The 26,231-nt window shown below is 43.2% G+C and overlaps 1 protein-coding gene across 2 annotated transcripts; it reads left to right on the plus strand.

Annotated features, from left to right (window-relative positions):
* The first annotated feature begins 1,079 nt into the window (after window positions 1-1,079).
* LOC144149934 (L-xylulose reductase-like) lies at window positions 1,080-25,470 on the plus strand. Of its 2 annotated transcripts, none has more exons than XM_077681681.1 (7): window positions 1,080-1,242; window positions 2,049-2,146; window positions 5,536-5,690; window positions 11,326-11,368; window positions 16,142-16,306; window positions 18,769-18,886; window positions 25,198-25,470. In XM_077681681.1, the coding sequence occupies exons 1-7, from the start codon at window positions 1,173-1,175 to the stop codon at window positions 25,299-25,301; spliced, it is 753 nt and encodes a 250-aa protein (XP_077537807.1). In that variant the 5' UTR covers window positions 1,080-1,172; the 3' UTR covers window positions 25,302-25,470. The 2 variants fall into 2 exon arrangements, with proteins under 2 accessions (XP_077537807.1, XP_077537814.1); XM_077681688.1 differs by having other exon boundaries at window positions 1,083-1,375.
* Window positions 25,471-26,231: the final 761 nt, after the last annotated feature.

The following is a 26,231-nucleotide window of genomic DNA, read 5'->3' on the forward strand; positions in this document are numbered from 1 at the left end:
TCTCCAATGCAGATGCGCCTCATAACCTAGGTGATATAGGTCGATACTTTGCGGCTCATGCAGCTATGCAAGTCTGTGTGTAAGTTATAAATTTTCGATAAGCTTTCGCATTAAATTTCTGGGTGAAAAATTTGCACTTGTGTTCTTTATTTGAGAGTTTGGTGTAATGAGATTTTACTGTGCACCGTCACCGGCAGTGAATGTCCCGAAAGGGCCGCGATATGCAATTAAATGCTGCCTATAAATTATGTAATACAGAATTGCTCCAAAGATATGGCCAACTTTCAGAATCAATCAACCAATCAATTTTATTTGACAACTGCAATTCATACAGGTGCCAGGGGGCAGACAAAAAGCCTGCGATACGCGGCTTGACAAAGGTCTGCGCCCCTTTAATGGTAACACATTGCTGCATCATGTAGCAAGACAGAAAGAGAGAGATGGAAAGAAGAGTGATGGAAAATAAAGAGAGAAAGCTAAACCAGTACACAGAGAGATAATACAAAGAAAGCAAATGGCAACAAGAATTGTTTTAACCTGGTTATTATACAATGTTTAGAACAAGCGAATGGGGCAATGCACTAATGGAGCATTGCAAAATATTTAACACATTTTGTACATAATTCTAATCAGGCGAATGTGAAATTATAATGCACTATAACACATCGAAAAATTGCATGATCAGAAATACACGTGAAGTCCGTACAGGTAACGGTGGTAAGCGAATTTAATAACGATGGTAACGCGTAGCTCAACATCTGGGTGCCATGATTAGTACGTGCGTGCGGTATGTACCAGTGGAAGAGCTGTCGGCTTGGCTGTAGAATATATTTGAAAGGTTGGCGAGAGTCATGTACACCATTAATTCATAGCGGTCACCAAGCCATGCATGATTGTTACAAACTGCCCGGTATATTTTAATTATATATTACATGGCATTTCCCTGGCCGAACAGGCATTCAAGCAAAACCTAAAAGCATATCCAGCTCGCGAAGGGTGAACGGTGTTTCCTCGCATCAGCAAAACCGGAATCGAAACCGAAACAAGTGCGAGTTTCGTTTTGAAAATATGACTGCTCTCACGTGAGCACTTCCATCGTGCACGTGAGGTAGGAAGCGAGCCAGGAATGCGCCCAGCATTCAAACTGTGCATTTTATCGTTTATTTCTTCAGATGCTTCTGCCATGTCTCGTCGATATCGTGTTTGATAACCGTGCCGCATCTCAAGTGACTTCCCGGAATCGTAAGCACGTAAGAATCTGCTGTGTGGTAGCAGCAAGCAGGCGGCCGACGTTTTGAGGACGTTGCAAGTTGGTTCTTTGCCATGGAAGCGTTTTTTGAAGGGAAGCGTGCCATGGTGACGGGCGCTAGCCAGGGTAAGAAGTTCTACGGTGGCGCTATACACCAGAATGCGATGTATAGCGGTAGCACCACTTCATTTCAACTCAGGGGGGGCTGCGGTGTGCTGGAAAGCCCAAAAACCCATTTACGGAGGGGCCCAGCACACCAGCATACAGTTGCCGAGCTTGTTTCCTGCGATAGGCTGGAGCATTTCGTTCAATTTTCTGTTGTACCGTACAGCGGTGCGAATCGCTTTGTGTATACAGCAATGTTCAGCGCAAAATTCTTTTACAGTGTGGCTGTCGTCGAAATGCGCTCCAGAGGAAATATTAAATTGCACCTGATTGCATTTCAACTTATGGGATATATTACTGTTGCTTTGAAGTGCTGTGGCATCTGAATCAACGTATGGTGGGATTAGCGGCAACGTAATTCGTCGGTGTTCGCATTAATCGTGTCTTGGCGAACAGCACTGCAGCTGTCGCAAGACAAGAGTGGTTACTGGTCAGTCTCTTCGATTATCTGTCTCGGATATGTCGTACGACACTTAATTCGGTATTCGTTCTTCGCATGTATTTTGTGAAGAGGCGAGTCTTCAAACTACCCGCGAACTATCCGCGCTGAGTCCGGGACTGATAATCGAAGAGCCCCAGTGAATGTAATTCTTGCTTTTGCCCCCCCCCCCCACCTCTCCCCCTCATTCTCCAGGCATTGGAAATGTGATTGCACGAGAGCTTGCAAAGCACGGGGCTACAGTCATTGCCGTTGCGAGGTCTGCGGACAAGCTCAAGCAATTACAAAACGAGGTAAAAACGAGGCGCAATTATCTGGTGTCTTTTCGTGTCTGACTATCAATTGAGTGTGGTACAATGTAAAGAAACTGGTATACCTGTGTCATGTGGACATGATTCGATGAAAAAAAACTTCATAAATAATGGTTTTTGTAAGCTGAATCTTCCTACGTCTAGCAATTACTACAAAATAATTTTGCGGAGGCTGAAAGTACTTTTATTTGCATTGCTTTATCTGCAGCTTAGTAGATAAAACATTAAAACGGCTATGAGGCAATGCATTTCATATCACCCTAAGGGTCCGCTCGATTCACCTTTCAAACTATTTATGTGACTGCGGTAGTCTGGTGATTTCAGAGGACCGTAGGGGGCTGAAGGAGCAGAGGCAGTAAACTGTTTATCTTGGGAGCGAGGAATTTCATTTCGGCATTGTACTATACACATATGAGTTGTGAATTGAATTCCATAGAAACGAAGGGCTACACTACCAATACATTTTCTACTTCACAACAGTTTAAAAATAAAGTTCATCTTATTGGTCATCTTCTTGTTCATCTTATTGTTCATCTTATTGTTATTGACATCGTTTTTCAGCAGAGATTACTTTCGCATGATGACCAGGCTTCAGGGTGTTGTAATTTCTGATTTGTTGCTGAAAGATTTCGGTGAATGATAGTTCAGGTCTGATTGCTTGTGTTACATTTTAGAAGTGTGTGCACTAACCCACTGCAAAACCTTGAATCAAGGTGGAAATTTGGGCTAGTCAAAATTTGTTCTTCTTGCACAGGGTACAAAAGGACGGAACAAAATGACAAAGAAATACACACCGTGAAATCTGGGGTGTGGTGTTCGTGGGTCTTTTTCTTTCTTATTCTGTTCCGTCTTTTACGCTGTGCAAGATGACCGCTGCAAGAGGTGACAACTAGTGAGCACAGTTTTTTGTTGTATGCAAAAACAGCACTTTAGCTTTGTTGTCAGGGCATCTCACTGGCCTAAACAGTTCTTTGCTTTGTGCCATTTTCAGTAATACTGCTTAGGGATGTGCACAACAGTAAAAATTGGTTTGTCTTTTTTGAGTTGCAAAGAGCAGCTAAGAACGCAGATAATCTGACTCCAAAGACCTGGAAAGCTAAGCATTTCCTGATTTGCGGTTACCAGGGGCGGAACAGCTGCGCCATTTGCGCCATTGCGCCAAACTCTTATATCAGCGCCGTCCTGCGATGCAGCACCCAAATTGAGCTACAAGATACGACTGCCATGATGCCCCGTGCCTGGGAACTTGGCTGAAACATTGTTATAGTGTTCTAGAAAATGGCTCTAGAACACAGTAATACTGTGTTTTCGGTTTAAAGGCGGTTATGGTTTTGGTTTATCAAGGCTATGAGCGGCTATAGAAGTTGGCTTTTGCAATTGTAGCTGTAAGGCCACAGGCACTACGCGCCTTCCCAGCCTTCACTTTGGATTTATTTGTGTCGCATTTGCACGGTTTTGTTTGCCAGTACTGGCCACTGTACCACAATCAATGGAAAATAACCAAAAGTAACCGAAATGTTTTCGTCACATCGCAAACAAATAATATTTGCATGAAAGGTTGTACTTTATTGCAGGTGAACTTTAATTTAGTCGACCATTTTTGAAAAGCATAGCAGCAGGTATTGAACAAACAGGGTTTTGGACACTTTACCCTCATTTGTTAATTTGCTTCTCCTATGCTGTGAGGTAATTACTCATTTTCGCTTGTGAAGTTTGGGGTTAGCTTTGCTTATGTGGAGAATGGTCCAGCATTCATTATGCCTTGTAACATGCCGTCATTATGTAGTGTACGGTGTACGTCCATCGACTCTTGCAACCAAGTGACGGGCAAAGACAAAGCTGTGTTCAGCTTCGTGCACACTGAAACCGCTGTTCGATGAAAAAAATGCAAGCAAACACCTTGTTTTACAGAATGCCACCGTGAGTTTCCTTAACACTGCCGTCTATCGGACACGAAGCGGGGCCTGTTATCTGATCCTCTTCGACTCTGCGTGTGAGGTTTACCCTTTGAACGGTTATAACGGGGTGCACTCGCTGGTGCCTATGGTGGATAACTATGCATATTGTAAATTTCCTGGTATAGTACAAGAATTGTGTTTCTTGGTCGGAGTAGGCTTTAGTGCACGGTAGATCGCCTGATATAAATAGATCAAATTTATTGTACAGGGGGCTGGCACAGGCCACTCTGCCGGCCCCTTTCCAAACAACCTTTCTGGCAGCTCTAAACCTACACCAAAAGGCCTTTGTGGCTGCTCCAAGCGTGCTACAAAAGGCAATTTTGCCTGCTCCTAGGACTGCTCCCAAACCCATGTACCCTGTTCCACCCCTGGGTTACGTATTATTGACTTAGGAAAATCGAACCCTCAGGTTCGACTTTCAGGTCTAACCCTCAGGTCCAACCCTCAGGAATGTTTGCTACAAAATGTATTTTGTCTAAAAAGCTGTCAAGTTTTGCAAGAATTGAGTTTCATCGACCAGATGAAAGACAACATATTGATTGGCTCTGTTAAATTGTTTCAAACCTTAAGCGTAAAAGAGCTGGATGGGTCAGTGAAGCTTTGTGTGTTATGCTTTGGCATGTGGGGATGCAGAATAATAAAAAAATGAATACAAAGCATTCATGGTGGTCAGCGTGAACGGAAACAACACACAAAGAAGAGAATAGACGGCACAGGCGCTGTCTAGCAACTGAAATTTTATTGGAAGAACATGTGTTATTTAAGCAACCAAGAAGAGATAAAAAATTGAAGAAATCATACACGAGTCACACAATCATATCACGTACGCACTTTACACACACGACTTGTCAAGAAAATCTATTTCCTCATCTATTAGTGCGATAGATGGGTGGCTCACGCACGTGTCGCCGCTTTTTATAATTCTGTACGCTTCCGCAATTTCCCTCGTGCGCTGGCTTCTGCTTCTAATCACCACGACCGTTTTTTCAAAGTCGGGAGCGCAACCGCATTCCTTGCTGTGGCGGGACAGGTGTGAGGATGGCACTCCCTTGAGAGACCCAGCATGTTCTCTCAATCGGACATTTATAATAATATATAATAAGCAGTCTTATTATAATATTATTATAATACGACTTATTATATATATATATATATATATATATATATATATATTCTTATAATTAGCAGTATTATCATAATATATAATAAGCAGAATATAAAGCAGTCGTGCAATTCTCACTTCATTATGTCGGCTCCACTTTTTCCTGCTTATTAAGGGCACTGATTAGTATCCATTGCAGCTTGCCTGTGCCTGGTGTCTTCCTAGAACACATATGGGGACATTCCAATGTTAGCCCACCCTGGCATTTCTTGAGCTGCATTTTCAGCATGAACTCTGTGCTTTCTGAGCAGGTGCCCAATGTGGTGCCAGTGTGTGTCGACCTCGCCGACTGGGGTGCAACAGAAGCGGCGCTGTCCAAGGTGGGCCCAGTGGATCTCCTGGTGAACAATGCAGCGGTTGCCATTCTTGAACCAGTTGGGGAGATCAAGCCAGATTCAATTGATACGTGAGTCACAAAATCAACCAACCGCACAGTGATAAGCCTGGTAGCCTCTGTTTCGCACTGCAACACTACCACATCCCAGCCGCTCCATGCATTGGCACTAATTAGTCCATGAAAACATTTCGATTCCCACAGTTCTTCGAGTTATTTGGACAAAAAGCAAAAATAAAATGACAAAAACTTTAGCGTGAAGCTTTTTAGCGGCAGGAAGAAGCCTCTGCCACAAGGTTAGTTGAGTTTCTAGCTTGCAGCTGCAAAACACGTTGGTCAGGTGGACCCGACAGCAGAGTTTCTACCACTGCTCCTAGCGAGGCTGCAAATATAGCACAAGGATTCGCCAGGATCATTGCCAATTTCCCTGGCAGTCTTTGGAAGAGTGCAGTTCCCATCGCATGCACATTAAGGGGGGACACTGCTCTTAAAACAGCTTCCTTTACTTTTTAAGCAAACTCTGTGAAACTTGGCAGTCTTGCTGCTTTTTCCACACTGATTTCAAATATGCCATCATTTCTTGAGTCAGTCAATTAGTTACCAAGATAATTAGAGATAATTAGCCATTTTTGGAGGAACAATAGATAAACCAGTGTTGGTCATACAACTGTAATATTTATATTTTTCTATACTATGAACCCTGGTGAGTACAATAAGAGAAGCGGTTTTTTGATGCACCGCTTGGAACAAATTTTACAGCTCATTAAAATTTTGTGTTTCAAATGGCCATTCAAAATGGTTCCTTGCCACTGATGCCACCAAAATTTAATGAGCTGTAAAATTAGTTCCAAGCAGCCCATCAAAAAACCAATTCTCTTATTGCACTCACCAGGGTTCAGAGTATTGGAGAATATAAAGATTACACTTTTATGACCAACACTGTTTTGTCTATTGTTCCTCCGAAATGGCTAATTATCTCTAATTATTTTGGTAACTAATAGACTTACTCAAAAAATAATGCCTTATTTGAAATAAGTGGGAAAAAAGCAGCAAGACTCACAAGTTTCAAAGAGTTTTAACAATTAAAGGAAGCTGTTTTAAGAGCAGTGTCCCCCCTTAGGTCAACTAAGAAAACTTGTCCATGACGTCATGATATTGGTCGTACATGAAGTTGTCCTTTAGTTTCATGCATCACAAAGGCTGGACATGCTTGTTTTTGATGCCAAACTTGGCAGCCAGCACTTTCCATCTAAGGGCTACAATGGGGACGCCACAGACCAAAGTTTGCCTCATATAGGCTGAACAAATTGTGTCATTCAAGATCAATTTATTAGGCGTCTAATGCATGTGTTTACTATATACGGTCGATACTGTGACAATGAAATTCACATATGGAAAAATTTATTGTTGTGGGAACTTCGTTTGTAGGAAATAGGCAAATAATAAATTTAATCTGGGAGAAAATGTAGAGGTATTGCTTCTTAGTACAGCCCAGCGCACTTATAACAAACACATTGGGAAACGGAAATCAGTTTGTTATATTCATTTATCACTAATCTGGACATTAAAATACAGACAAAATAAAAATTGTTATAAAGGGGCTAGCTACACACAATCGTTGTACCGTCGTTACGCGACTCTTGTGCACCCCTGATCGTAACAATCTCGACATTTCTGCACAGGAATAAGAAGCACATATATAAACAGTTTCAATATGAAAAACTTTTGGCATCGTACGTGTTTTGTAATGAGCTGTAGCCAGGATACACCACCTTGTCCTCCCTACCATCCATTGCGATTCCTTTTCTTTACTTATCGCGAGAGGGTTCATGTTGAAAAACGTATCGGTACAATCTCCCTAAGGGCATGGCGAAAAAGCATGAACGTAAAGGAGCGGGCAGAAATGGCGATAACGAGATTGCAAGCCCGCCGTACCAAGGTCGGTAGGTTTTGTGCCCCCTCTCTTTCTGGCGCAGGCAGAAGCGGGTGCACAGCATACATGGACAACTTTTTTATTCTATTATTCTCGAACATTTTGTACATACCACAATGGGGGGCGCGGCCTCAGTGAAAGGGCAGCATTTTCTTTTCACTGTCGATGTGCCGGCGCTCGACGAGGGACACGCAAACTCCATGTTTGTGAACGCGGGAAGAGTGGCGAGTGGAACCTGAACTAGCAGCAGTGAACGCTATGATTGGTCGGCAGCGTTGCTTGGAGCAACACTCAGAGCGTGTCTTGCAGTGAAGTATCCCGTTCCTCCGCATTGCAAACATGACGACTGGCGCGCTTCTCAGCGCAGTCTGCACTCTGTGGGTCAGCGGCTCTGTTGTACTTTGTTTATTTTACAGGGTTCGCACAGGTCCTTGAAAACCCTTGAATTTAGAAATGTAAATTTGAAGGCCTGGAAAGTCCTGGTATTTTTAAAGGGTCCTTGAAAACCCTTGATTTTTCTGGAGAGAACCAATGGCCCTATCTTTTCACAAGAATTTAAAGTGTTTGTCGTAAATTTTAGGTGTTAATAATGTGAAGAAACATTGTAACAATCAAGTTTCAGTGTATTGCGTGAAATTACGAGTTGTGGATTCTCATTATTACGAGGCAACATTGGGAGCAGCACTCCTCAATAGAATTCATGTCACGATACAATCCCGTGAAAGCCGGCTTCTGTTCTCTATCTTGCATGTTCCATCTAGTCTGTGGACGGCCTTTCTATGGATGTTTGCTGTGCCTGATACGCTCCATCTGCATTTGCTTTTACGGGCAAATAGTGGACGTGTACATAGTTCATCCTGCCTTGCCGCAACACTTGCCGAGTTAATTTTAGCTGATACTCTTGCTGACAACATAGGAGATGCAGGCAACATTAACTAAGTTTTGAAATCAAACAGCCTCAGCAAAATACCAAGAAAAAAAAAACTCTAAATACAAATTATGAAATAAAAAATTCAGCTAGGGGAGCATTCATGAACCCATAGCGCCTATCTCCCCGAATTCATAGATGTATCTTCTCAACTTAAACCAAGCTTAACTTGCCGCCGTCTAAGTCGGCTTCCCTCAATGTGCATTAATGTTCTTAGGTGTTGGGCAATAACAAAATTTTGCATTGTGTTGAAAAAGTTATAAATAATCCCAGATAAAACATAAGATGGGGACCTTGAAAATGTGTTTTCTGGTGCTTGAAAGTCCTTGAAAACCCTTGAATGTTTGCTTTTGAAGCCCGTACGAACCCTGTTTTAGCTCTGTCCGAATTTTAACAGCCATTTTGCAACGAATTCGGCATTCTGGTACAGTTTTATTCGTTATATCCAAACTGGCCGTTCGAAATTTTTCGTTAAAAGTGGACTGAAGTTGCATTGCAAGTGTAGAAATGGTAATGGGATGTGAAGATTTGTTCAATTTAGCTGGGATTTCGTTAAAGCCAGGTTTGCTATAAGTGGGCTATATGGCTATTTTTTTTTCCCTTTGATCGCAGCACCGCCGTTAAGTCATTGGTCAGTCATAGAGCATTGTTAACTAAGTTGCACAACAGTGTCCTTGCCCTTATGAAAGGTTCTCACATTGGATGCACCAAGCACCTCGGGGGCAGCTGGTGGGGGCCATTTTGTGCTTAAGGTGCATCACTGTAGTGGGCGCTTCTTGTGGCCTTGTAATCATACAGGAAAATTCTGCATTTTACCTTTTACTTGACAGCGTGAACCCATGACAACATTGCGTGGACACACTGTAGGGCTTGGCTAGAGCTTGATGGCTAATGAGTTTCTTTGCAAGCTGATGTTAGCTACTAGTCTCCATCAAACAATAGCACACTCCATAACACTGGCAGTGATGTGTGAACACTGCAGTACCTGGAGGTGTTTCATGCAAAAAAAGTGACATAATTGTGGTTTTGACTCGGTGCATGCAATCGCAATGTTATGAATGTACAATTTTGTGAGCTTTAGTTCTAAAGTAATGATAAAAAATTTTCTGCCACAACTTTTTTCAGGCAGAATAGTTTAGAGAAAGTTTCTTTTACAGGGGAATTTTTTGATTGATTGACATGCATTTATTCTACAAAGGTATGTCACTCAATTAAAAATTTCCTTCTCAATGACTCTTTTTCAAGAAAATTTTCATGACAGAAGAAATCCTTGCATGAAAATTTGCTCAAATTGCAAAAGCCTAGAGAAAGTTGTTCATTGAGAAGGAAATTTTTATGCCTTAATTTTATGGGTGACAGATTGTTAATTGGAAATACACTGGTCCAGCAGAAATTTCAATGAAGTGGCGTGTGCTGTTGTGGGGTTCAAATGTATTTTAAATGGTTTTATAGTAGACCGGTAGTTGCTCTTTTTTTTTTTAATTCAGGCATACTCAAAGAATTTCACTTTTGTAGCAGGCGGAGTTCTATCAAAAAGGTAATGAGTCCTTTCTGTATAACTTTCATTTCAAGTTTATTTTTGTTTATTTATTTATTTAGACAATACTGCAGGCCAGAATTAGGCCCAAGCAGTAGGGGGTAGGGGATTACAGTGCATGTCAGCCAAATGTAGTTATACAATGTCTAAGCTTTGAAACAACAAAGAAGAATGGCAAAGAAGAAAAATTTACTACATGTGAAATAGCTGATCAATTGATGCATGCAGATTGTCAGAAGTAAATGCTATGGCCAGGAGATTGGATCAGTCACGTAGGGTTCAAGGAAAAAATTCATATTTGTAAGTGTTTGTATGGGCGAACAAGGGGGTAAATTTAAAAGGGTGGCACTACCTGGTAGGTCGGGATGAAAGGAGGCTAAGACATGTTGATGGGTCAAGGCGCAGTTTGAGGTTCCAGAGATTGGCAAGAAATTTTAACCTGTTGCTTCTTCATCGTGATTCTAGCATTGGAATTCTGTTAATCTGAGTTGGTTTGCTTTAATGCCTGCAAGTAATGATCAAACACGCGCCGAACGCCATTTCTTACCAAGGCAACAGGTTATGAAAGGTGTCGAAAAATGTGTGTGCTTAACATTTCACTCAGAATGAAATGGCTTGGCTCTGTCACTTACCGATACCTATTCGGTCACGTAACGCTTGGTCACATGTAGTTCAGACACTCCAGCGCTTTATTTACTCTTGATTTCACACAGGAAAGAAAATCTTCTAGGTGACGGTGCATCCACATGGATGCACCATCACCTAGATGGATGCACGCATCCACATGGATGCGAATTTCATTTTATTGTGCATTGGAAACTGCTTCAAGCACATCGTGCCTCTTTTGTTTAGACATAAAGGGCTAAGCAAGCCCAGACAAGTGGGCATACATAGCATTGCCGAAGCAGAGTCATGTAGTGCACCCTTCTGACTTTTGGTCGCGAAATTGAGTTGCTCATTAATGTATTTTTTCTTTCATTTATTTTTTGCACGCTTATGTTTTTCTTTCATACCTTTGCATCAGTAACTGCCAAAATGCCAGCTTGTAATAAATTTTGCGAAGACGAATTAGAGTGTGCAGTTTACAAAGGATGACTGCAGGTAAAACAACCCATTAGCCTGCATAAATTGAACTGCATCTTTTGCTAGAACCTTGTTTGTGTATTGTTAGTTCTCTTTCTTTTGTATCTGCGGTGCCACAACTTTATCTTTCAAAACTTTTATGACCTTAAATTTCAAAAAGATATAATGCACACGGGTAGTTAAAGGGCATGAAAGATCTTACTTGGGCTGTTCATATCTCTTACAGTTGCTTTACCACGAATGTGAAGGCTGTGATCAACGTCTCACAGGTGAGTTAAAATGTTCTATCAGGGTTCGCACAGGTCCTTGAAAACCTTGAAAACCCTTGAATTTAGAAGTGTCAATTTCAAGGCCTGGAAAAACCTGGAATTTTTAAATGGTCCTTGAAAACCCTTGATTTTTCCAGAGAGAATCAATGGCCCTGTCTTTTCACAAGAATTTAAAGTGTTTGTCGTGGATTTTAGGTGGTAACAAATGTGAAGAAACATTGTAACAATCAAGATTAAGTGTATTGCGTGAAATGACAGGTTTGGTGAATTTTTTTTATTACAAGGCAACATTGGGAGCAGGCACTTGTCAATCCAATCCATGTCACTATACAATCCAGTGAAAGCCAGCTTCTGTTCTCTATCTTGCATCTTCCATCTAGTCTGTGGACACTCGCTCCTTGCATGTTTGCTGTGCCTCATACGCTCCATCTGCATTTGCTTTTACGTGCAAATCGTGGACGCGCACATTGTTCATCCTGCCTTGTAGCAACACTTGCGGATTTAATTTCAACTGATACTTTGCTGACAAAGCAGGAGATGCAGGCAACATTAACGAACTTTTGAAATCAAACAGCCTGAGTAAAACACCAAGAAAAAAGAAAAACCTTTAACTACCAACCATGAAATAAAAAATAGAACCCATTAGCACCTATCTAAATTTGCACTAATGTGCTTAGGTATTGTGCAATAAAAAACTTTTGCATTGTGTTGAAAAAGTTATAAAATAATCCCGGGGACCTTGAAAATTTGTTTTCTGGTCCTTGAAAGTCCTTGAAAACCCTTGAATTTTTGCTTTTGAAGCCTGTACGAACCCTGTTCTATGTTCCCAGTAAATTGTGTTTTAAAAGTATGAGTGAACTGAATGCCACAATTATGTCAGTATTGGGCAGCCGTATTTAAAAAATTTATTGTTCTGAGTTACGGATCCACCCATAAGCATTATTAAAAAGTTATGTTTTATGCTAGTAAATTAATTTTGTGCGAATTAGTTGACTGTGCAAACCAAGCCGTGTTCACAGTCTCCAGCTCCTGAATAACTGTTTCATTCAGGAATAGTATCACACTTTGCAGATTCCACTTAGTATATTCTAGCGAATACTCTAATTGAAGCAGTTAAGGTATTATTCCTTCCTGCAATTCCTTTATTCTTGTGAGACCTGTACATGTTGGGGCTACGATTATTTTTTCAACACTTTTGGCACCCCTCTCTCCTGGCATTCCATAATATCACACAGCTGGACCCCTGTGCTTCCAAGTAAAAGCTTCCATCGTGCAAATTTTGTGCAAAGAGAGAGAAGAGAGGAAACAGGGTTGCGGCACTATGAAGCGTATGGACAGGCAGATGTAGCATAGCATGGAATTAGTACTCCAGCCATGCTCTAGCTAAGTTTGAGCTTGGTGCGCATGCCTGTGGCCTTGGGTGTTGTACATCTGCGTGTCACCACCAGCGGGGACTGTTGTGAAAGCCAGTGGGTTCATCAGCGAGCGGCAAAGGGATGTAAACACTTTGTCGGGGACATTTACACATGGCGGTTGCCCACCTGTGCTAGCGCAGCAGCCAAGGCATTCTGCTGCTGATCGCATCTCGTTCAACCCTAGCTTAGATGGCTATGTTTTCATAGTTGTAAAATAATGACAAAAAAAAAAACACTTTGGAGGATTTTGTTGCATCAAATTTCAGATCGTAGTATTAATATTATTACAGAAGGACTTCATAATGGCGTGCCTCGCAGCACATGTGTGGCTTTGATGGCAGTTCTGCTCACTGCTGAAAAGTCGTTGCCTATCGTGGAGAGGTAGTTTCTCTATAGACAGCGCCTCTCGGGGGTCCTTGCAGTGTCAAGCCATAGCTTTCTCCTCTACCTCTGCTCCTACCCCTCCTTTCTTTCATCTCATTTGCTATACATCTCTCCTAACTTGAGACACGTCGCCACATGAACGGTGACACCTCTTTTCAGCAGCATTCCTCCTTTTTTTGCTTGCTCAGTGCAGTGGAATAACTGTTTTGATTCATTTGAGTGGTACCTGGATTGCATTGGCATTTCAAGTGCATTTAATATGAACGTGCATTATGCTATTCAAAGCAGAGACTTAATGACGTTCAGAATCCAACATGCTTCACTAAGTAATTTTCATAGATGCTCAAGATTTATCATTCACTCACTTTGTTACAGTGGTGCTGCTACCATCAGATTCTGTATTCATACCTTACAACATTTAAAGTGAGAGGTAATCGCACAATAAAATCTTCGCCATCCATGACTAGAATTAGTTTGAAATGTATTTGGTGTATCGATTCACTTTCAAAATGTTTGCTGTCTGCATTGCTGGGATGGAAAATGCAGCGTCAATAAATCTCGCATCAGTATGACCGCTTGACATGTTATGTAACACTGAAAGCAGGTATTTCAAAAAGAAAATCAGTGGACCATACCACAAAAGCATACAAAAGTGGCCCTCTCTTAGTCTCCAAGCTAAGCGATTGTAATTTGTAGTTGCACCATCTTAGCAAAAAATTATTTAAGCGCTGACTGCACATTCGCAGGTCTAAGAGAATTGTTTAGTTCGGAGCTGACTGCCATGCTATCGTAGGACTTCCTTGTAAATCCCAACATTTATATCTAAACTTTCCAGAGCTTCAAGAACACTGAGAGGATATGAAACTTGTATTTCTCGTTTATTGCATTGTCCGGCACCGCACTTCTGATTGCTCTTCCCCTTTCATACTGTGAGGCCGTACAGAGGCCACTGTACCAAAGGGCCGATCCATCCATCATTTTGCCAATTCGAACAAAATCCGCCAAGCATCACTAGTGTTGCTTGAAAGAATGGATTGCTGTATTAGTATTGGTTATGTTGTGGGAGGTGCAGGGTCTTGTGTTTCTTACTAGCATCATGTTTTTATGCGGCCTGCACTTGTTACAGCAGATACTGCAAAAACGGACTTCCGGTTGCAATGGACCATCTCTGTTGGTTTGTTTGGTCAGCATATATTTTAAATTGAATCCACTCCACCCATAACAGATCCGGCTATCGTCTACAGCAGACGAGATGCTGGGCAAAAATTGTTTCAACTGAGCATCAATAGTGCACTTTCAACACCTGATTTTTTTTTGTTTGTTTGTTTGTTGTTGTTGTGAGGAAAACTACTATGTCTGCCAATGTTGTCAGCATAGAATGGGTCGCTGGTGCGGCCGAGCCAAGCTAGTGCCAGGGGCCTTTTCTTTTCCCTTTTTTTTTTCTTTCTTTTTTTCGATGAACGACAGGGTAGCAGATTTAACTGTCCGATAAACTGAGCATAATTTGTGGGCATGATGGGCCAATGTGGGTTACAGGGGTTCCACCATGCCCGCAAAATGCCCCATCCAAAATGCCCCAGAGATGTTTGCGGCGTCTCGAGGGACACCACAACGGATTCGACTCACCGACAAAGCGACAACAGGTTCCAAAGGGCCAGGAGGAACCATTGGCCGAGTGGTACAGCGCATACTGATAACCACGACAGGGCTAAGAGCCACACTATATCAACGCGTGCATCGAGGCCCAGCCTCAAGTGGGCTGCGATGGCCGAGGCGACACATGGGCTGCCGGCGATATAGGAATAGGCCTACCTCGGGCGTCTGATTGGGGTCAGGGGCCCCGCTCCAAATGGGTGGCAGCAAGGGCGCGGACAAGCCGCATTTTTCTGCATTCCTTACTCTTGGTCCTCCATCTCCCCATCTAAAAGACCAGCAAAGTGCTCACGCCGCACTTATAAGGCGTGGAGGAGAGGAGGCAGGCTCCTGGGTGAGGAGGAGCAACGGTGGTGGCGGGGCAGTGTTCGTGCTAGCTGGCAGGTCGGCCCATAGCGACGTGACATATCTCATCGGTGAACGCGCACGCTGCGCGCTGCTGAGGGCAGTGCTTGTGGGAAGAGAAAAATGGGAACTAAAGGGTCCCCACAAATTAAATCTGTTGAACATGGCTACCAACAGGCCAACATTGCCAGAAGAATGGGCCTGTCTAAGCAGGCGGGAACTTGATAGTCAAATATAAGGACGCCGCCAAAAAACGTGACTCTTTCAAATGCGCATAGCGGCGCCTTCAGAGGTCGATTCTGCCCTCATTACGCAGTATTTGGCTTAATAAAGAGGTCAAGTACAGTGAAGTTTGGCATTTGTTATTCTCACACATGCATCATTTCCGTTCCGTTCAATGAAAAACTTAAGAATTGCCTCAAGCAGGGAGATGGTTCCCGACCATTGTGTGCAACCTGCCATTCGCTGTGTGACATCCTTCTGGTCTGACATTTGGTTTCACAGCTGTACTTCATCAGATTATTTCATTTCAGCTGTTTTACTGACCAGAAATGATCATGAAAAACATGCGCAAGCAGTCTTGGGAAACATCAGGCAGCAATTCAAATTGTTTGACAAATGGTTTCGGGTAAACCTACCTCAACACGAAGTGTTTGAAAGGTCATTGGCTAATTCTGCTGGCCACGTCTGGTTTTTATAGCTGGTTAGTGATTGCTCCTAATTACATTTTTGCTTTATTTGCTCAGCTTAGTGTGCGTCTCTATGCACTCGACTGCATCCACTAGGCCTTTTTTAGGTGCCGGTGGTAAGCTTTGAAAACAGCATTAGGCAATTCTTTTCCCCGCGTGAATACTGTGTTTACATGCTGCAGACACATAGACAGAAAAAATTGTAGCAGGTGTAGACTGTAGTACCTTTTTCATTGGTTTTCAAGTCCTATCATACTTGTGGCTGCTTTCTTTCCTTCTCTTTGCAGATCTGTGCCAAGTCTATGAAGGAGCGGGGCGTGCCTGGTGCAATAGTGAATGTCTCCAGCCAAGCTGGCATTGTGGCCCTTGCTGACCATGCAGTCTACTGTGCCAGCAAGGCAGCCTTGGATCAGCTGACTCGTGTTATGGCACTTGAACTGGGACCTTACAAGGTCAGGCAAGCCCTACTGGGAAAAACAAGCACAAATTGTCTTGTTAGTTCCCCTAAATAATCAATGTATATGGGAGGGACATAACAATAGGCGGACCGTACGAGTAACATAATGACGGCCGTAAAGACAGACAGAAAACTCGTGGAGTGAGAAGATAAGAAAATGCCAGGGAAAAGAGTGGTTGAGTTGGGGCAAGATATCTATGGGTGAATGTCTATGGGAGAGAACATTTTAGGACTTTTCCTGCAGTGGACATCAATAAGCCGATGATGATGAGAAATGACAGCTCTGTACTGGATCATCTTTTCCTTGCATGTGGGTCAAGTTTTCATAGCAGAAACACAGAGAACAGCCAAGCTGATATTACAGCTGTCATTTGTGCACTAGTTCTGCTGCAGCTTTTAACTGGATGGCGACAGCAGCTTGACCAACTTGCGCAAGCTTCTCAATATACCCGTCGTGAAAGGTTACAAACTCTTCCCTGTCAATCTACTGTGCCTGGCATTTTGTCAAGGCCAGAATGGCATCTGTGCCTGGTCGGTGTAAGTGCTTTTGTACTGTACATAATGCAGTTATGCCTACTCGGGCTGATCCACCTGAGTGGAGCTGCTATTCTAAATTCAAGGTGCATATCTCAGTTGGTCTTATGACTTCAGAGAGTGCAGGAGTGTCACAAAATCTTAAAGCACATTGACTTTGCATGTTAGGAAATATTGTCTTGCAAGGCTTACACGTGTTGAGCTTTGTTGCACTGCTCTGGCGTTGTGTGAAAAGGCCAACTTAAAGGGGCATGTTGTGCGGTGAAGCTTTGCGTTTTGCGAGAGAGCCAACTTTAATTGCTCTATTCGCAAATTTTGATTATTCGAAAACTACGAATACCTTGAACAGTAAGAGAGAGAGAGAGAGAGAGAATGAGTGCTACCAATCAAACCAAATAGCAAACACTATTCCCGAAGCATCCAAAGTTTTGAGTATTCACACACCTCTACTTACCTTTAAGCAAGAATTGTAAAATGCAGCAAAAAAATGGCTGAGGCTTAGCTCAGCTAACCAAAGCAAATGCAAAGCAAAAGCTTGGCTTAACCCACCGCAGTGGCTCAGGGGCTATGGCGTTGTGCCGCTGAGCCCAAGGACGCGGGTTCGATTCCCGGCCGCGGCGGCCGCTTTTCTGGTGGAGGCGAAAAGCGAAAACGCCCGTGTGTCCGAGATTTCAGTGCACGTTAAAGATCCCCAGGAAGTCAAGATTAATCCAGAGCCCTCCACTATGGCGCGCCTCATCGCGTGCGTTGCGTCGGCACGTTAAACCCCATGATCAATCAATCAAAAGCTTGGCTTAGCCTGGTTAAGTATAACTGATATTAAATGGGAAAAGGGTGTTTTTTCTTGACTTTTTTTTTTTAATTCGCAGCCATGCGATCTCTCTGGTTTCCCTGAAAATGTCTTTGCCACTTTCGTTTGTCAATTGTCTTTTTATTTTCATATAAGAGCACACTCTGAGCTGTCAAAATGAGCAGGGATGACAGAAAGTAATGTATAGTACCCATGAAAGCAGTAGCAGGCTAATTATGGGCGCGTTTGTTTACATTACCTATAGAGTATAGTGCGCCGGCAGTAAGGATATGTGAAGTACGAGAGTTGTGAATGAGCTGATCACTACTGAAAACAGGTCCATTGAAGAAGCAAGTGTTTAGGCCCTGTGCAAGTGTCTTGCCTGTGACCACTATGAAGGCCTTAAAATTCTGAAAAAGAGAGCATACAGCTGATGGGAGAAAAGCATGACAGTCAGGGGACCAATTTATTAAGCTGATGAATAACATTACCAGGAGAGAACGACTTCATGTTGGGACCTAACAAAAATTGGAAAATCTAAAAATGCTTTTGCCTCTACTGCTAGAAATGCAAGTAAGTTGAAGGAAGCTGATTCGGTGCACAGTGTAAGGCTGCTTTCATAGGCTACCTTATATCGTTGTTTCGTTGCTGGATCAGCTTTAAAAAACAGCAAAAAAAGTGTCTTTCCCGCCTCTTAGTGCATCCTTTGGTGTCTGGTAGATTATTTATTGAAGGACATTTAAACAAAAAAAACTCAAAGTTATTTGCAAAATCACATATGTTTAACCTATTCACCAGCCTCACATGATTAATACAAAAATAAAAACCCCTGACACAAATAAACACATTGTGAAATACTTAGAAAAGCACCATTGATGTCGTGTCCTGTATATGCACAGAAATGCATACATGGCAAAAACTTCGGTAATTGGTAATAACCAGGGGAAAAAAAACTTCATTATAGCCTAATGCAAACCACAAATGCCAAAAAGTAGCCTAATTTGACTTCTCATTGCCAAATGTGGCTATTAGAAAACACCAAAATGAAGAGAAGTGACAAAAGAATGCTTACACACTGGTAGACAATTCTCAGAATTTCATTAGTTTTTTTTGCTGGTGGTCTTTTATTGCAGATCCGTGTGAACTCGGTGAACCCCACGGTGACCAACACACCCATGTCTTTGGTAGGCTGGAGTGACCCTGTCAAAGCCAGTACCATGAGGTCCAAGATTCCATTGGGTCGTTTTGCAGGTTCGCTTTTTGTGTTGTTTGTGCTGAAACTTCTCCAAGCGCGATTGAGGTTTCCAAACGCAATCAAAAGCAGCAATACTCTCGTCCTCGCTGAGTAATCGCACAGAAGCTGACAACTTCAACTGACGTCACAAATAGTATCAAGCAACTTGACTCAAATAAACATGCGATAACATTTATATAGTTACATATACCTATGACCAGGCAAAGTTACCAGGCACCGGACGCAAAATACATTTTTGGTACCATCTGGCGTACGTGAGTACAATTGGTGCAACTTCTTCAATCTGGATTGAAACGGGCCGTGTAGTAGCGGTGATGGGTCAAGCGGGCCCGAGAAGTCAATATTGGTTTGCTTTAATCTGGATTGAAAGTGCCCGTGTGACAGGGGCATATATAATGTATGAAGAGAATTGAAACCAAAATTGATGTGGCTGCATGACAATAGACTTTGTGAGGGTGTGTTTTAAGCAGGTGGGTGTGTGACGCGTGCAATCGGATTAATAAGAAGTGACGCCATGGCTTGGGAACAAATCAGAAAACATCTATTCTTATGCGGACATGCACACACACACACACACTTGAAAAGGAAACTAGGGAAAACTCTACAACAAGCTAAAACAAACACGCAACGCAAAAAATTCTGAACGAGAGTTCGGAAAGATGATGATGCACTCACAGTCCGGTCAGCTCGCTGCTCGGCAGATGTGGGGATGAGGACGCACCGGAGCACGCCAAGATGCAAGCTGTTGAATAGCTTGGGCGGCAGCAGCTTCGCACGGCTGAGTCACGCGCTGCTGGTTTGCTGGCCTAAGCCTTGCTCTGCACAGAAGTCCCCTCAGAGAACAGCCACTCGGGTGGCAGCGGTGGGTCTTCCATGAAGGCACCTGGTATGGCGTACCTCGAGCCTCGAACCTGGCGAACCTCGAACAGCAGCCAGCAGCCCGGTCGAAGCACGTCCCTGAGCTGGCCAGCCTCCTGGTCGCAAACCAGCTTCGCCACCTTTCGTCAGCTGACCCATTCTCCTTCCCCATGCATCACGTGCTCTCGATGGTCTTCTTTCTTCTTTTCGATTCCCGGCTTGCCAGTGTCGTCTGCTATGCGATTACTGTATTATAGCCAGTGCCTCGTCTCAAGAGGCCTGTCTCAAATTTGTTTCAAATGAGAAACTACATCAGAATGGTAGTAAGCATAATGCAAACTTTGCATTCTGTAATACTGGACAGAAAATTTATAGAAAATTGTGAATTCGGATCAGATGCTAAATTGCTGCTTATTTTGGCACCCCTGTCTCAGTATCTGCAAAATTTTGCACATTTTCACAAGTGGCACTCAAAAACATTGAAAACTTTCAATTGGTATCCCCAGACCAGACAATATGCCTGACCTGGGCACCTACGCACTCTAGCCTCAAGGGAAACGAGATGGCCCACGAACTCGCGCGAGGGCTCTATCTCTATCATGGGGCGTGGTCTGCGAGTGATCGGCTGGTTGCATCCATGACATCACTACACACTGCCGCCTCCCCACTGGATCTACCCACCGGCGGACCACCAGTCGGAGAACAACAAAGCAGTGCACATTGGGTGTCTACTGCAAACAAACACCTTCCCCAACCCAGACCATCTGACACGCATACACCTAACCGCCCGGCCATGGCGGCCACTTTCCTGATGGAGGCGAAAAGCAAAAACGCCCATGTGTACGAGATTTTGGCGCACGTTAAAGATCCCAGGTGGTAAAAATTAATCCAGAGCCCTCCACATGGCGTGCCTCATCGCCTGCGTTGCATTGCCACGTTAAACCCTACAATCATTCAACACCCAACCGCGACCTGCTGCCTGTGCAGCGAACACGCCACTTTTTCTCGCATCGTATGGGCATGCCCCCAAAATTTGGTCTCGCTTATCACCTCTGAGGAGCACTGAGAGGCCACACTCCACAGCTCCAATCTGGACCTTAGGTCCAGTTAAGGGGGGGACACTGCTCTTTAAACAACTTCTTTTAATTTTAATTAAACTCTGTGAAACTTGTCAGTCTTGCTGCTTTTTTACCACTGATTTCAAATACATATGCCATTGCTTTTTGAGTCAATCAATTAGTTTCCAAAATAATTAGATAATTAATCATTTTTGAAGGAACAATAGAGAAAACAGTGTTAGTCATGAAACTGTAATCTGTATATTTTCCAATACTATGAACCCTTGTGAATGCAATAAGAGAAGCAGTTTTTAGATGCACCACTTGGAACTGATTTTACAGCTTATTAACCTTTGGTGCTTTGAATGGGCAATCGAAATGGTTCTTTGCCACTGGTGCCACCCAAGCTGTAAAGTTAGTCCAAGTGGAGGTCACTGGTGAGTGGAGGATGCCACCGGCTACAAGCACCACCTAATGGCATTGACTAAATTAAAGTTTCACCTCTCTCTCTCTCTCTCTCGGTATCTGCAATACTGACCAATTTGTGAGTGGAGATATTGGCCAGGTACTGGTAATAAACACATCTGTAAAAGATGACTCATTTAGGGAAAATAAAATATATGAAAAAAGTAATTAACTGTTATGCTTTTTTCCAAAAAGTGCACATTTCAAAATATAAAAAAAAAGGTCTCTCTCTGTGTTTTTGAAATTTATTACAAAAAATATGTTTTTCTAGCCAACGATATTTTGGGGTTAAGATTAAGCATAAAAGATTACCATTCCCGCCTGATGAGTATATTTTTTGGTAGACGTCGCTAAATTTGGCCGCGGTGCAGGGGCAGGTAGCGGCCGGGGTCCACGCGGGTGTGTTCCAAATTTTTTTTCTGTCGGCCAAAATTTTTTCAGCCGAAAATATTTGTGAATCCACACATGCGAGAATGAGGTAAAAAAATTTCAAACGAATTGAAGTGGTTGACGAGCCATGCTTTGTTCAATGTTATCTGAAATGTCCCTGCGGAAAAACAGGTTACATTGTTTTGTTTATACTGCAGTAGTCATAACCGGCTAAAGCCGTACGTCATGAGATGTGTTTCGTTGTCCTGCACAATATTTCTGCCTCTGCCTTTTCTGACTTCACTAGGCGTGTGCGAATAGGTATTCGGACGCTTCGAATATTCAAACGAACATTACAGTATTCAAATTCGCTTCGATTCGAATTTAAAACTTTCGATATTTTGAAGTATTCTGGGTGAACGAATATCAAAACTGCGTTCAAGTTATGGTTTCTTTAGGCAAGCCGCAGTGCCATTGACATCAGTCCTACATCTTGACTACATGTGGAGCCATGACAAGCTAAGCCACATTCAGAGCGTTGTCGTAGCCTTCTTACGCGCGCATGTTCGTCATGGTAGCTGTGGCTCCTGTTTCATTGTTTCAAACAATGAAACGGTAACGAAAAAATTTGTTTGGTTACCGTGTGACACGCGTGCAGTGAGCAGGGGCTGATTGCACTCCGCTCTTGAACTTCAGTGGCCATCAGTTGCTTCAATCACTCAAGTGACATGGCAAATGCGTCCACAGTAAAATCTCCATGATACGAATCTCACGGGGCCACGAAAAATATTCGTATCATCCGAAATTCGTATGAACCTACACACATAAAAAAATTTAGCACTAAAACAGTTTTCGTTATTTTTCTTCTCTTACTTTCACGTGAAGAAATCCGTGACATTTTTCTGCTTTTTCTTAACCTCTATGTCGCCAAGTGGTCCTTTCTGGACTTTCGCCTCCTCACTCGCGATGCCCAAGCACTACACGGCATAAAGCGTGAACCGCATGGCATGTTTTTGCACGTGATTCGTGCGCGTCGGGGTTGCGCGCGCGATTTTTTTCACGCCCGCGTCGACGAGTACGCATCCTGGGCGAGTTGGTGTTGCATTGCAGAAAAATTACAGAACGATTCCGCGCGCGCGGCAGCTTCTGCCTCGTCCAGAAAATGACACGCGCTGCATGTGGCAGTGGGAGGAGCCTGACGACTTGCGCCAATGGGGAGGCAGGTGCCTTATGGTGGCAGTTTCGAAGTGGCCGAGACAGCCAGCTGGCTCCACCGGAGATGTTTAGGCTTAGCAACCGAGCAGATATTTCATGGGCGCTCACACTAGCGGCGCGGATGATGTTTTATAGCACCGCTTTCGCCCACATGATTAGCTCATTTGCCGCTCAAGAAATTTCGTGTGTGCTTTGAGCAGCATTTAAAGAGCAGTTAGAAACGGTCGCTCGAGCGCCCCGCACCACTTTGTGACCGCAGCCGCCGCCATGTTGCCGCGGCCAGCCGCGCCCCGCGCGGCATGTGGGTAGTTTCACGGCAGCGTCAGCACGCCTGTGGACTGCACGGCGCGTTTTCGCGAGCAGAAAACAACAGCCCGGCTGTTCCTGGAGAAAGTGACAAAGAGGGGGGAGGGAGCCCGTACGTTGCCGTCGCTTGCTCGCTCGGCGGTCAGGTGCCGGGCTGCGCAGGTCCGTTCGTAGGAGCCGAAATTTTTCCTATTGCAAACAATCCAATTTCGCCAGGACTTATCAGAAATTTGTATCATCCCAAAATTCGTATCACCCAGAAACGTATCATCAAGATTCCACTGTATAGAACTTTTTTATGAAGGTCCCGCCAGGCCCGGAAGCTCAGTGTCTCAGTGACAGGAAACTCAGTGACACCTGACACCTATTCGAATTCACTTTGAAAGTATTCGACCCCAAGGACTAATCACTTCGAATTCGCTTCGAACTATAATATTAGGTATTATTCGCACGAGCCTAGACTTCACGTGTGTATAAAAGTGTCTATTTGCATTCTACAGCAAGACTGGGGAACGTGCGACCTTTTACAGCTTTTTAAGGGAAAAAGCTGCATTTTTAAGTTTTTTTATTTTCAACGTTTAACTGAAGGTGCACTAACCCAGCCATACTTGTGGCGAAAACCTGGTGAGAAGCCCACCTTAGCGGGTGTCACTTCTCTTTTCAAAAGGAAAAAGCAAGGTAACAAAGAAAGTTTTCTCGCAGTGTCGATTGCCGTGACCGATTCTTTGGTGGGTGGGTACAACGGAGGGGATGGAGGGTGGATCGACCTTCAGATGGTAACCAGAGCTTCCACTCACGGCTTCCTTCTTGGAAGGGAGTCCCTGCTGACGTAGTTCTATGCACAGTAGCTTTTTCTATTGTTCGTTAGCAGAACATACCTTGTTCTGCTTTTCATTTCACTTGTAAAATTCGGCGACACAAGGACACAAATGAAGCAGTTCAATTGCTTCAAGTAAAGCTGTTGTTAGAGAAAAGAAAAATACAAAAAAGCTGCAATGTTTTGGGTTTGGGCAGGTCTGGACATTTCTGAAAGCTGCCCTTTGCAATCCTTTATTAGCACTTGTACCATAAGTCTCCTTCACAGCAGTACTGTATTTAGGTCAGTAATGTGGCCAATTGTGTCGGTTTGGCCCGATTACAAGTTTACCCAGCACAACATGCGGGCTTCACTCTCATTAGTTTGCAAAGGAAACAATGGTTGGTTTTAATTTCTGATAAATTAACGGGCCACGAAGACAAACTATAACCTCGTTTAATCGGAAAGAAGTAGGCTTTGTTACCACACCCAACTCTATTCCTGCCCTCAAAGAGGTTGTTTTCACACACACACAAAAAAATGCAAGAAATATTGGCAAACGTTCAAAACACTAAAAACAGAGTTATCACTAACTTAGTTAGCATTCAAGTGGTACGTACAATCAAAGGGAACTAGACGCACCACTGCAATCACGCAGTCATGCTCCTTGGCGGTGGCTTTGGTCAGCGGCCATTAATCGCACAGACAAGTTCCTGTGAGACCATACAACCAAGCGAGACTTCTGAGCAAGATAACTGAGCAAGTAGTGGTGAATCACCACTACTTTGTCTGTGTTCCTTAGCATCTAGGTTAGTTTGAAGTGTGCGTTAAAATTGGTGTCATTGTTATAGGGCCAAAGCAGTCTTTTGAATGAACCCAGCTTGTATTTTGTCTTCATGGTGCCTTTATGGTTAGGTAGGCACACCAACAAAAAAAAAATTGCCCCCCCCCACCCTTCATTTTAAAAATGAACAGGTGTTTTTCTCTTGGTTTTCCAAGTTTCTCGTCCTAAAAGTTGGCACATGAACAATACCAATGCATTATAAAAACTGTACAGACCCAATCCGCAAAGGTTGGGGTTATAAAACTAATTTTTTTTGTAAATTTTCACTGCTTAGTGGCAGCTGCGATCTCTGCAAAGACTTGTCTTTAATTTTCACCTCTGCAATTTTCGTCTGCCCGTTTGTAGTGTAGAAAACATGCGTGAAAGCATTGAGCTGCTATTTTTTTTTTGTTTCAGAGCCTCAAGAAGTCTGTGATGCTGTCCTGTACCTGCTGAGTGATCGCTCCTCCATGATTACTGGCACAATATTGCCGATAGACGGCGGCTACACGGCCTGCTGATCCCCACACATGTTGCCCAGTCACGTCTCTGGTTGCTGTGCAGCATGCGGCAACCATAGAGCTGGTGCTTATTTTTAGTCGTGAAATCTCAAGTTGCTGCAGTATTGTGATAGATATGATGGCTTTTTTTTTTTTCTTGCAAAAATAAAGGATTTGTGTAGTTTTATAACCTGTGTTCCCTAATTATGTATGGTCAGTACCTGGCAATTGTAGAGGTGCATTGGCCTGAATAAATGGGCATAAGGGTGGGGGGAGGGCACTGTAAAGGAACATTGCCATGCGGGTGAGACTTACATGCACAATTCCTTTGTACATTTTCATTCTGTTTTCTGCCTTTTTTTTGTTGCACTTTTGATAATGTGATTTTTTTTTTTATATATTTCAGCCACATAAAATATGGCTACCAGGACTCACAATCAAACAATCACTGTGCATTTAGCTGTAGAATACCTGTATGAATTTGCTGCCTCAACACCATGTGCTGTGTCGTTTTTGTTGCGTGTGGGAACCTGAAGCTAGTGCATATTAAGCATGATTGAATTTGATCCTTCCAAACTACACTGTTTAAAACTGAGGTTGCATGGTAGAAGAGGTGTTTAATAAACTTACTTCAACACAGGTACAGGCAAAAGTAGTACGAAGCTAGTTTGTTTGCTTTTTAATTCTATAGCTTTTAATAACTTTTTAATTCTACAGAGAGCGATATAATTTTAAAGGGACACGGAAGTGAATTTGTCAAGCTCCCGTTTTTGCTTGCAGTGCGTAGACTGGCTCAAATTAGCCCACTTTTCATCGTTTATCCGGTTGACAAATCGGTAATTATTTTACAAAGCGCGAAAGAAGAAAAACTACCATGCGCGGTTTGCGGCGGCCGCACCAACTAAGGCTGTGACGTTGGGAGGAGGGGGCACCGTGATTGGACGATGCCCA

The sequence above is a fragment of the Haemaphysalis longicornis genome, unplaced genomic scaffold, assembly GCF_048455015.1.
Source record: "Haemaphysalis longicornis isolate Haplotype H1 unplaced genomic scaffold, Haemaphysalis longicornis Haplotype H1 scaffold_1, whole genome shotgun sequence".
NCBI classification, from domain to species: Eukaryota; Metazoa; Arthropoda; class Arachnida; order Ixodida; family Ixodidae; genus Haemaphysalis; species Haemaphysalis longicornis.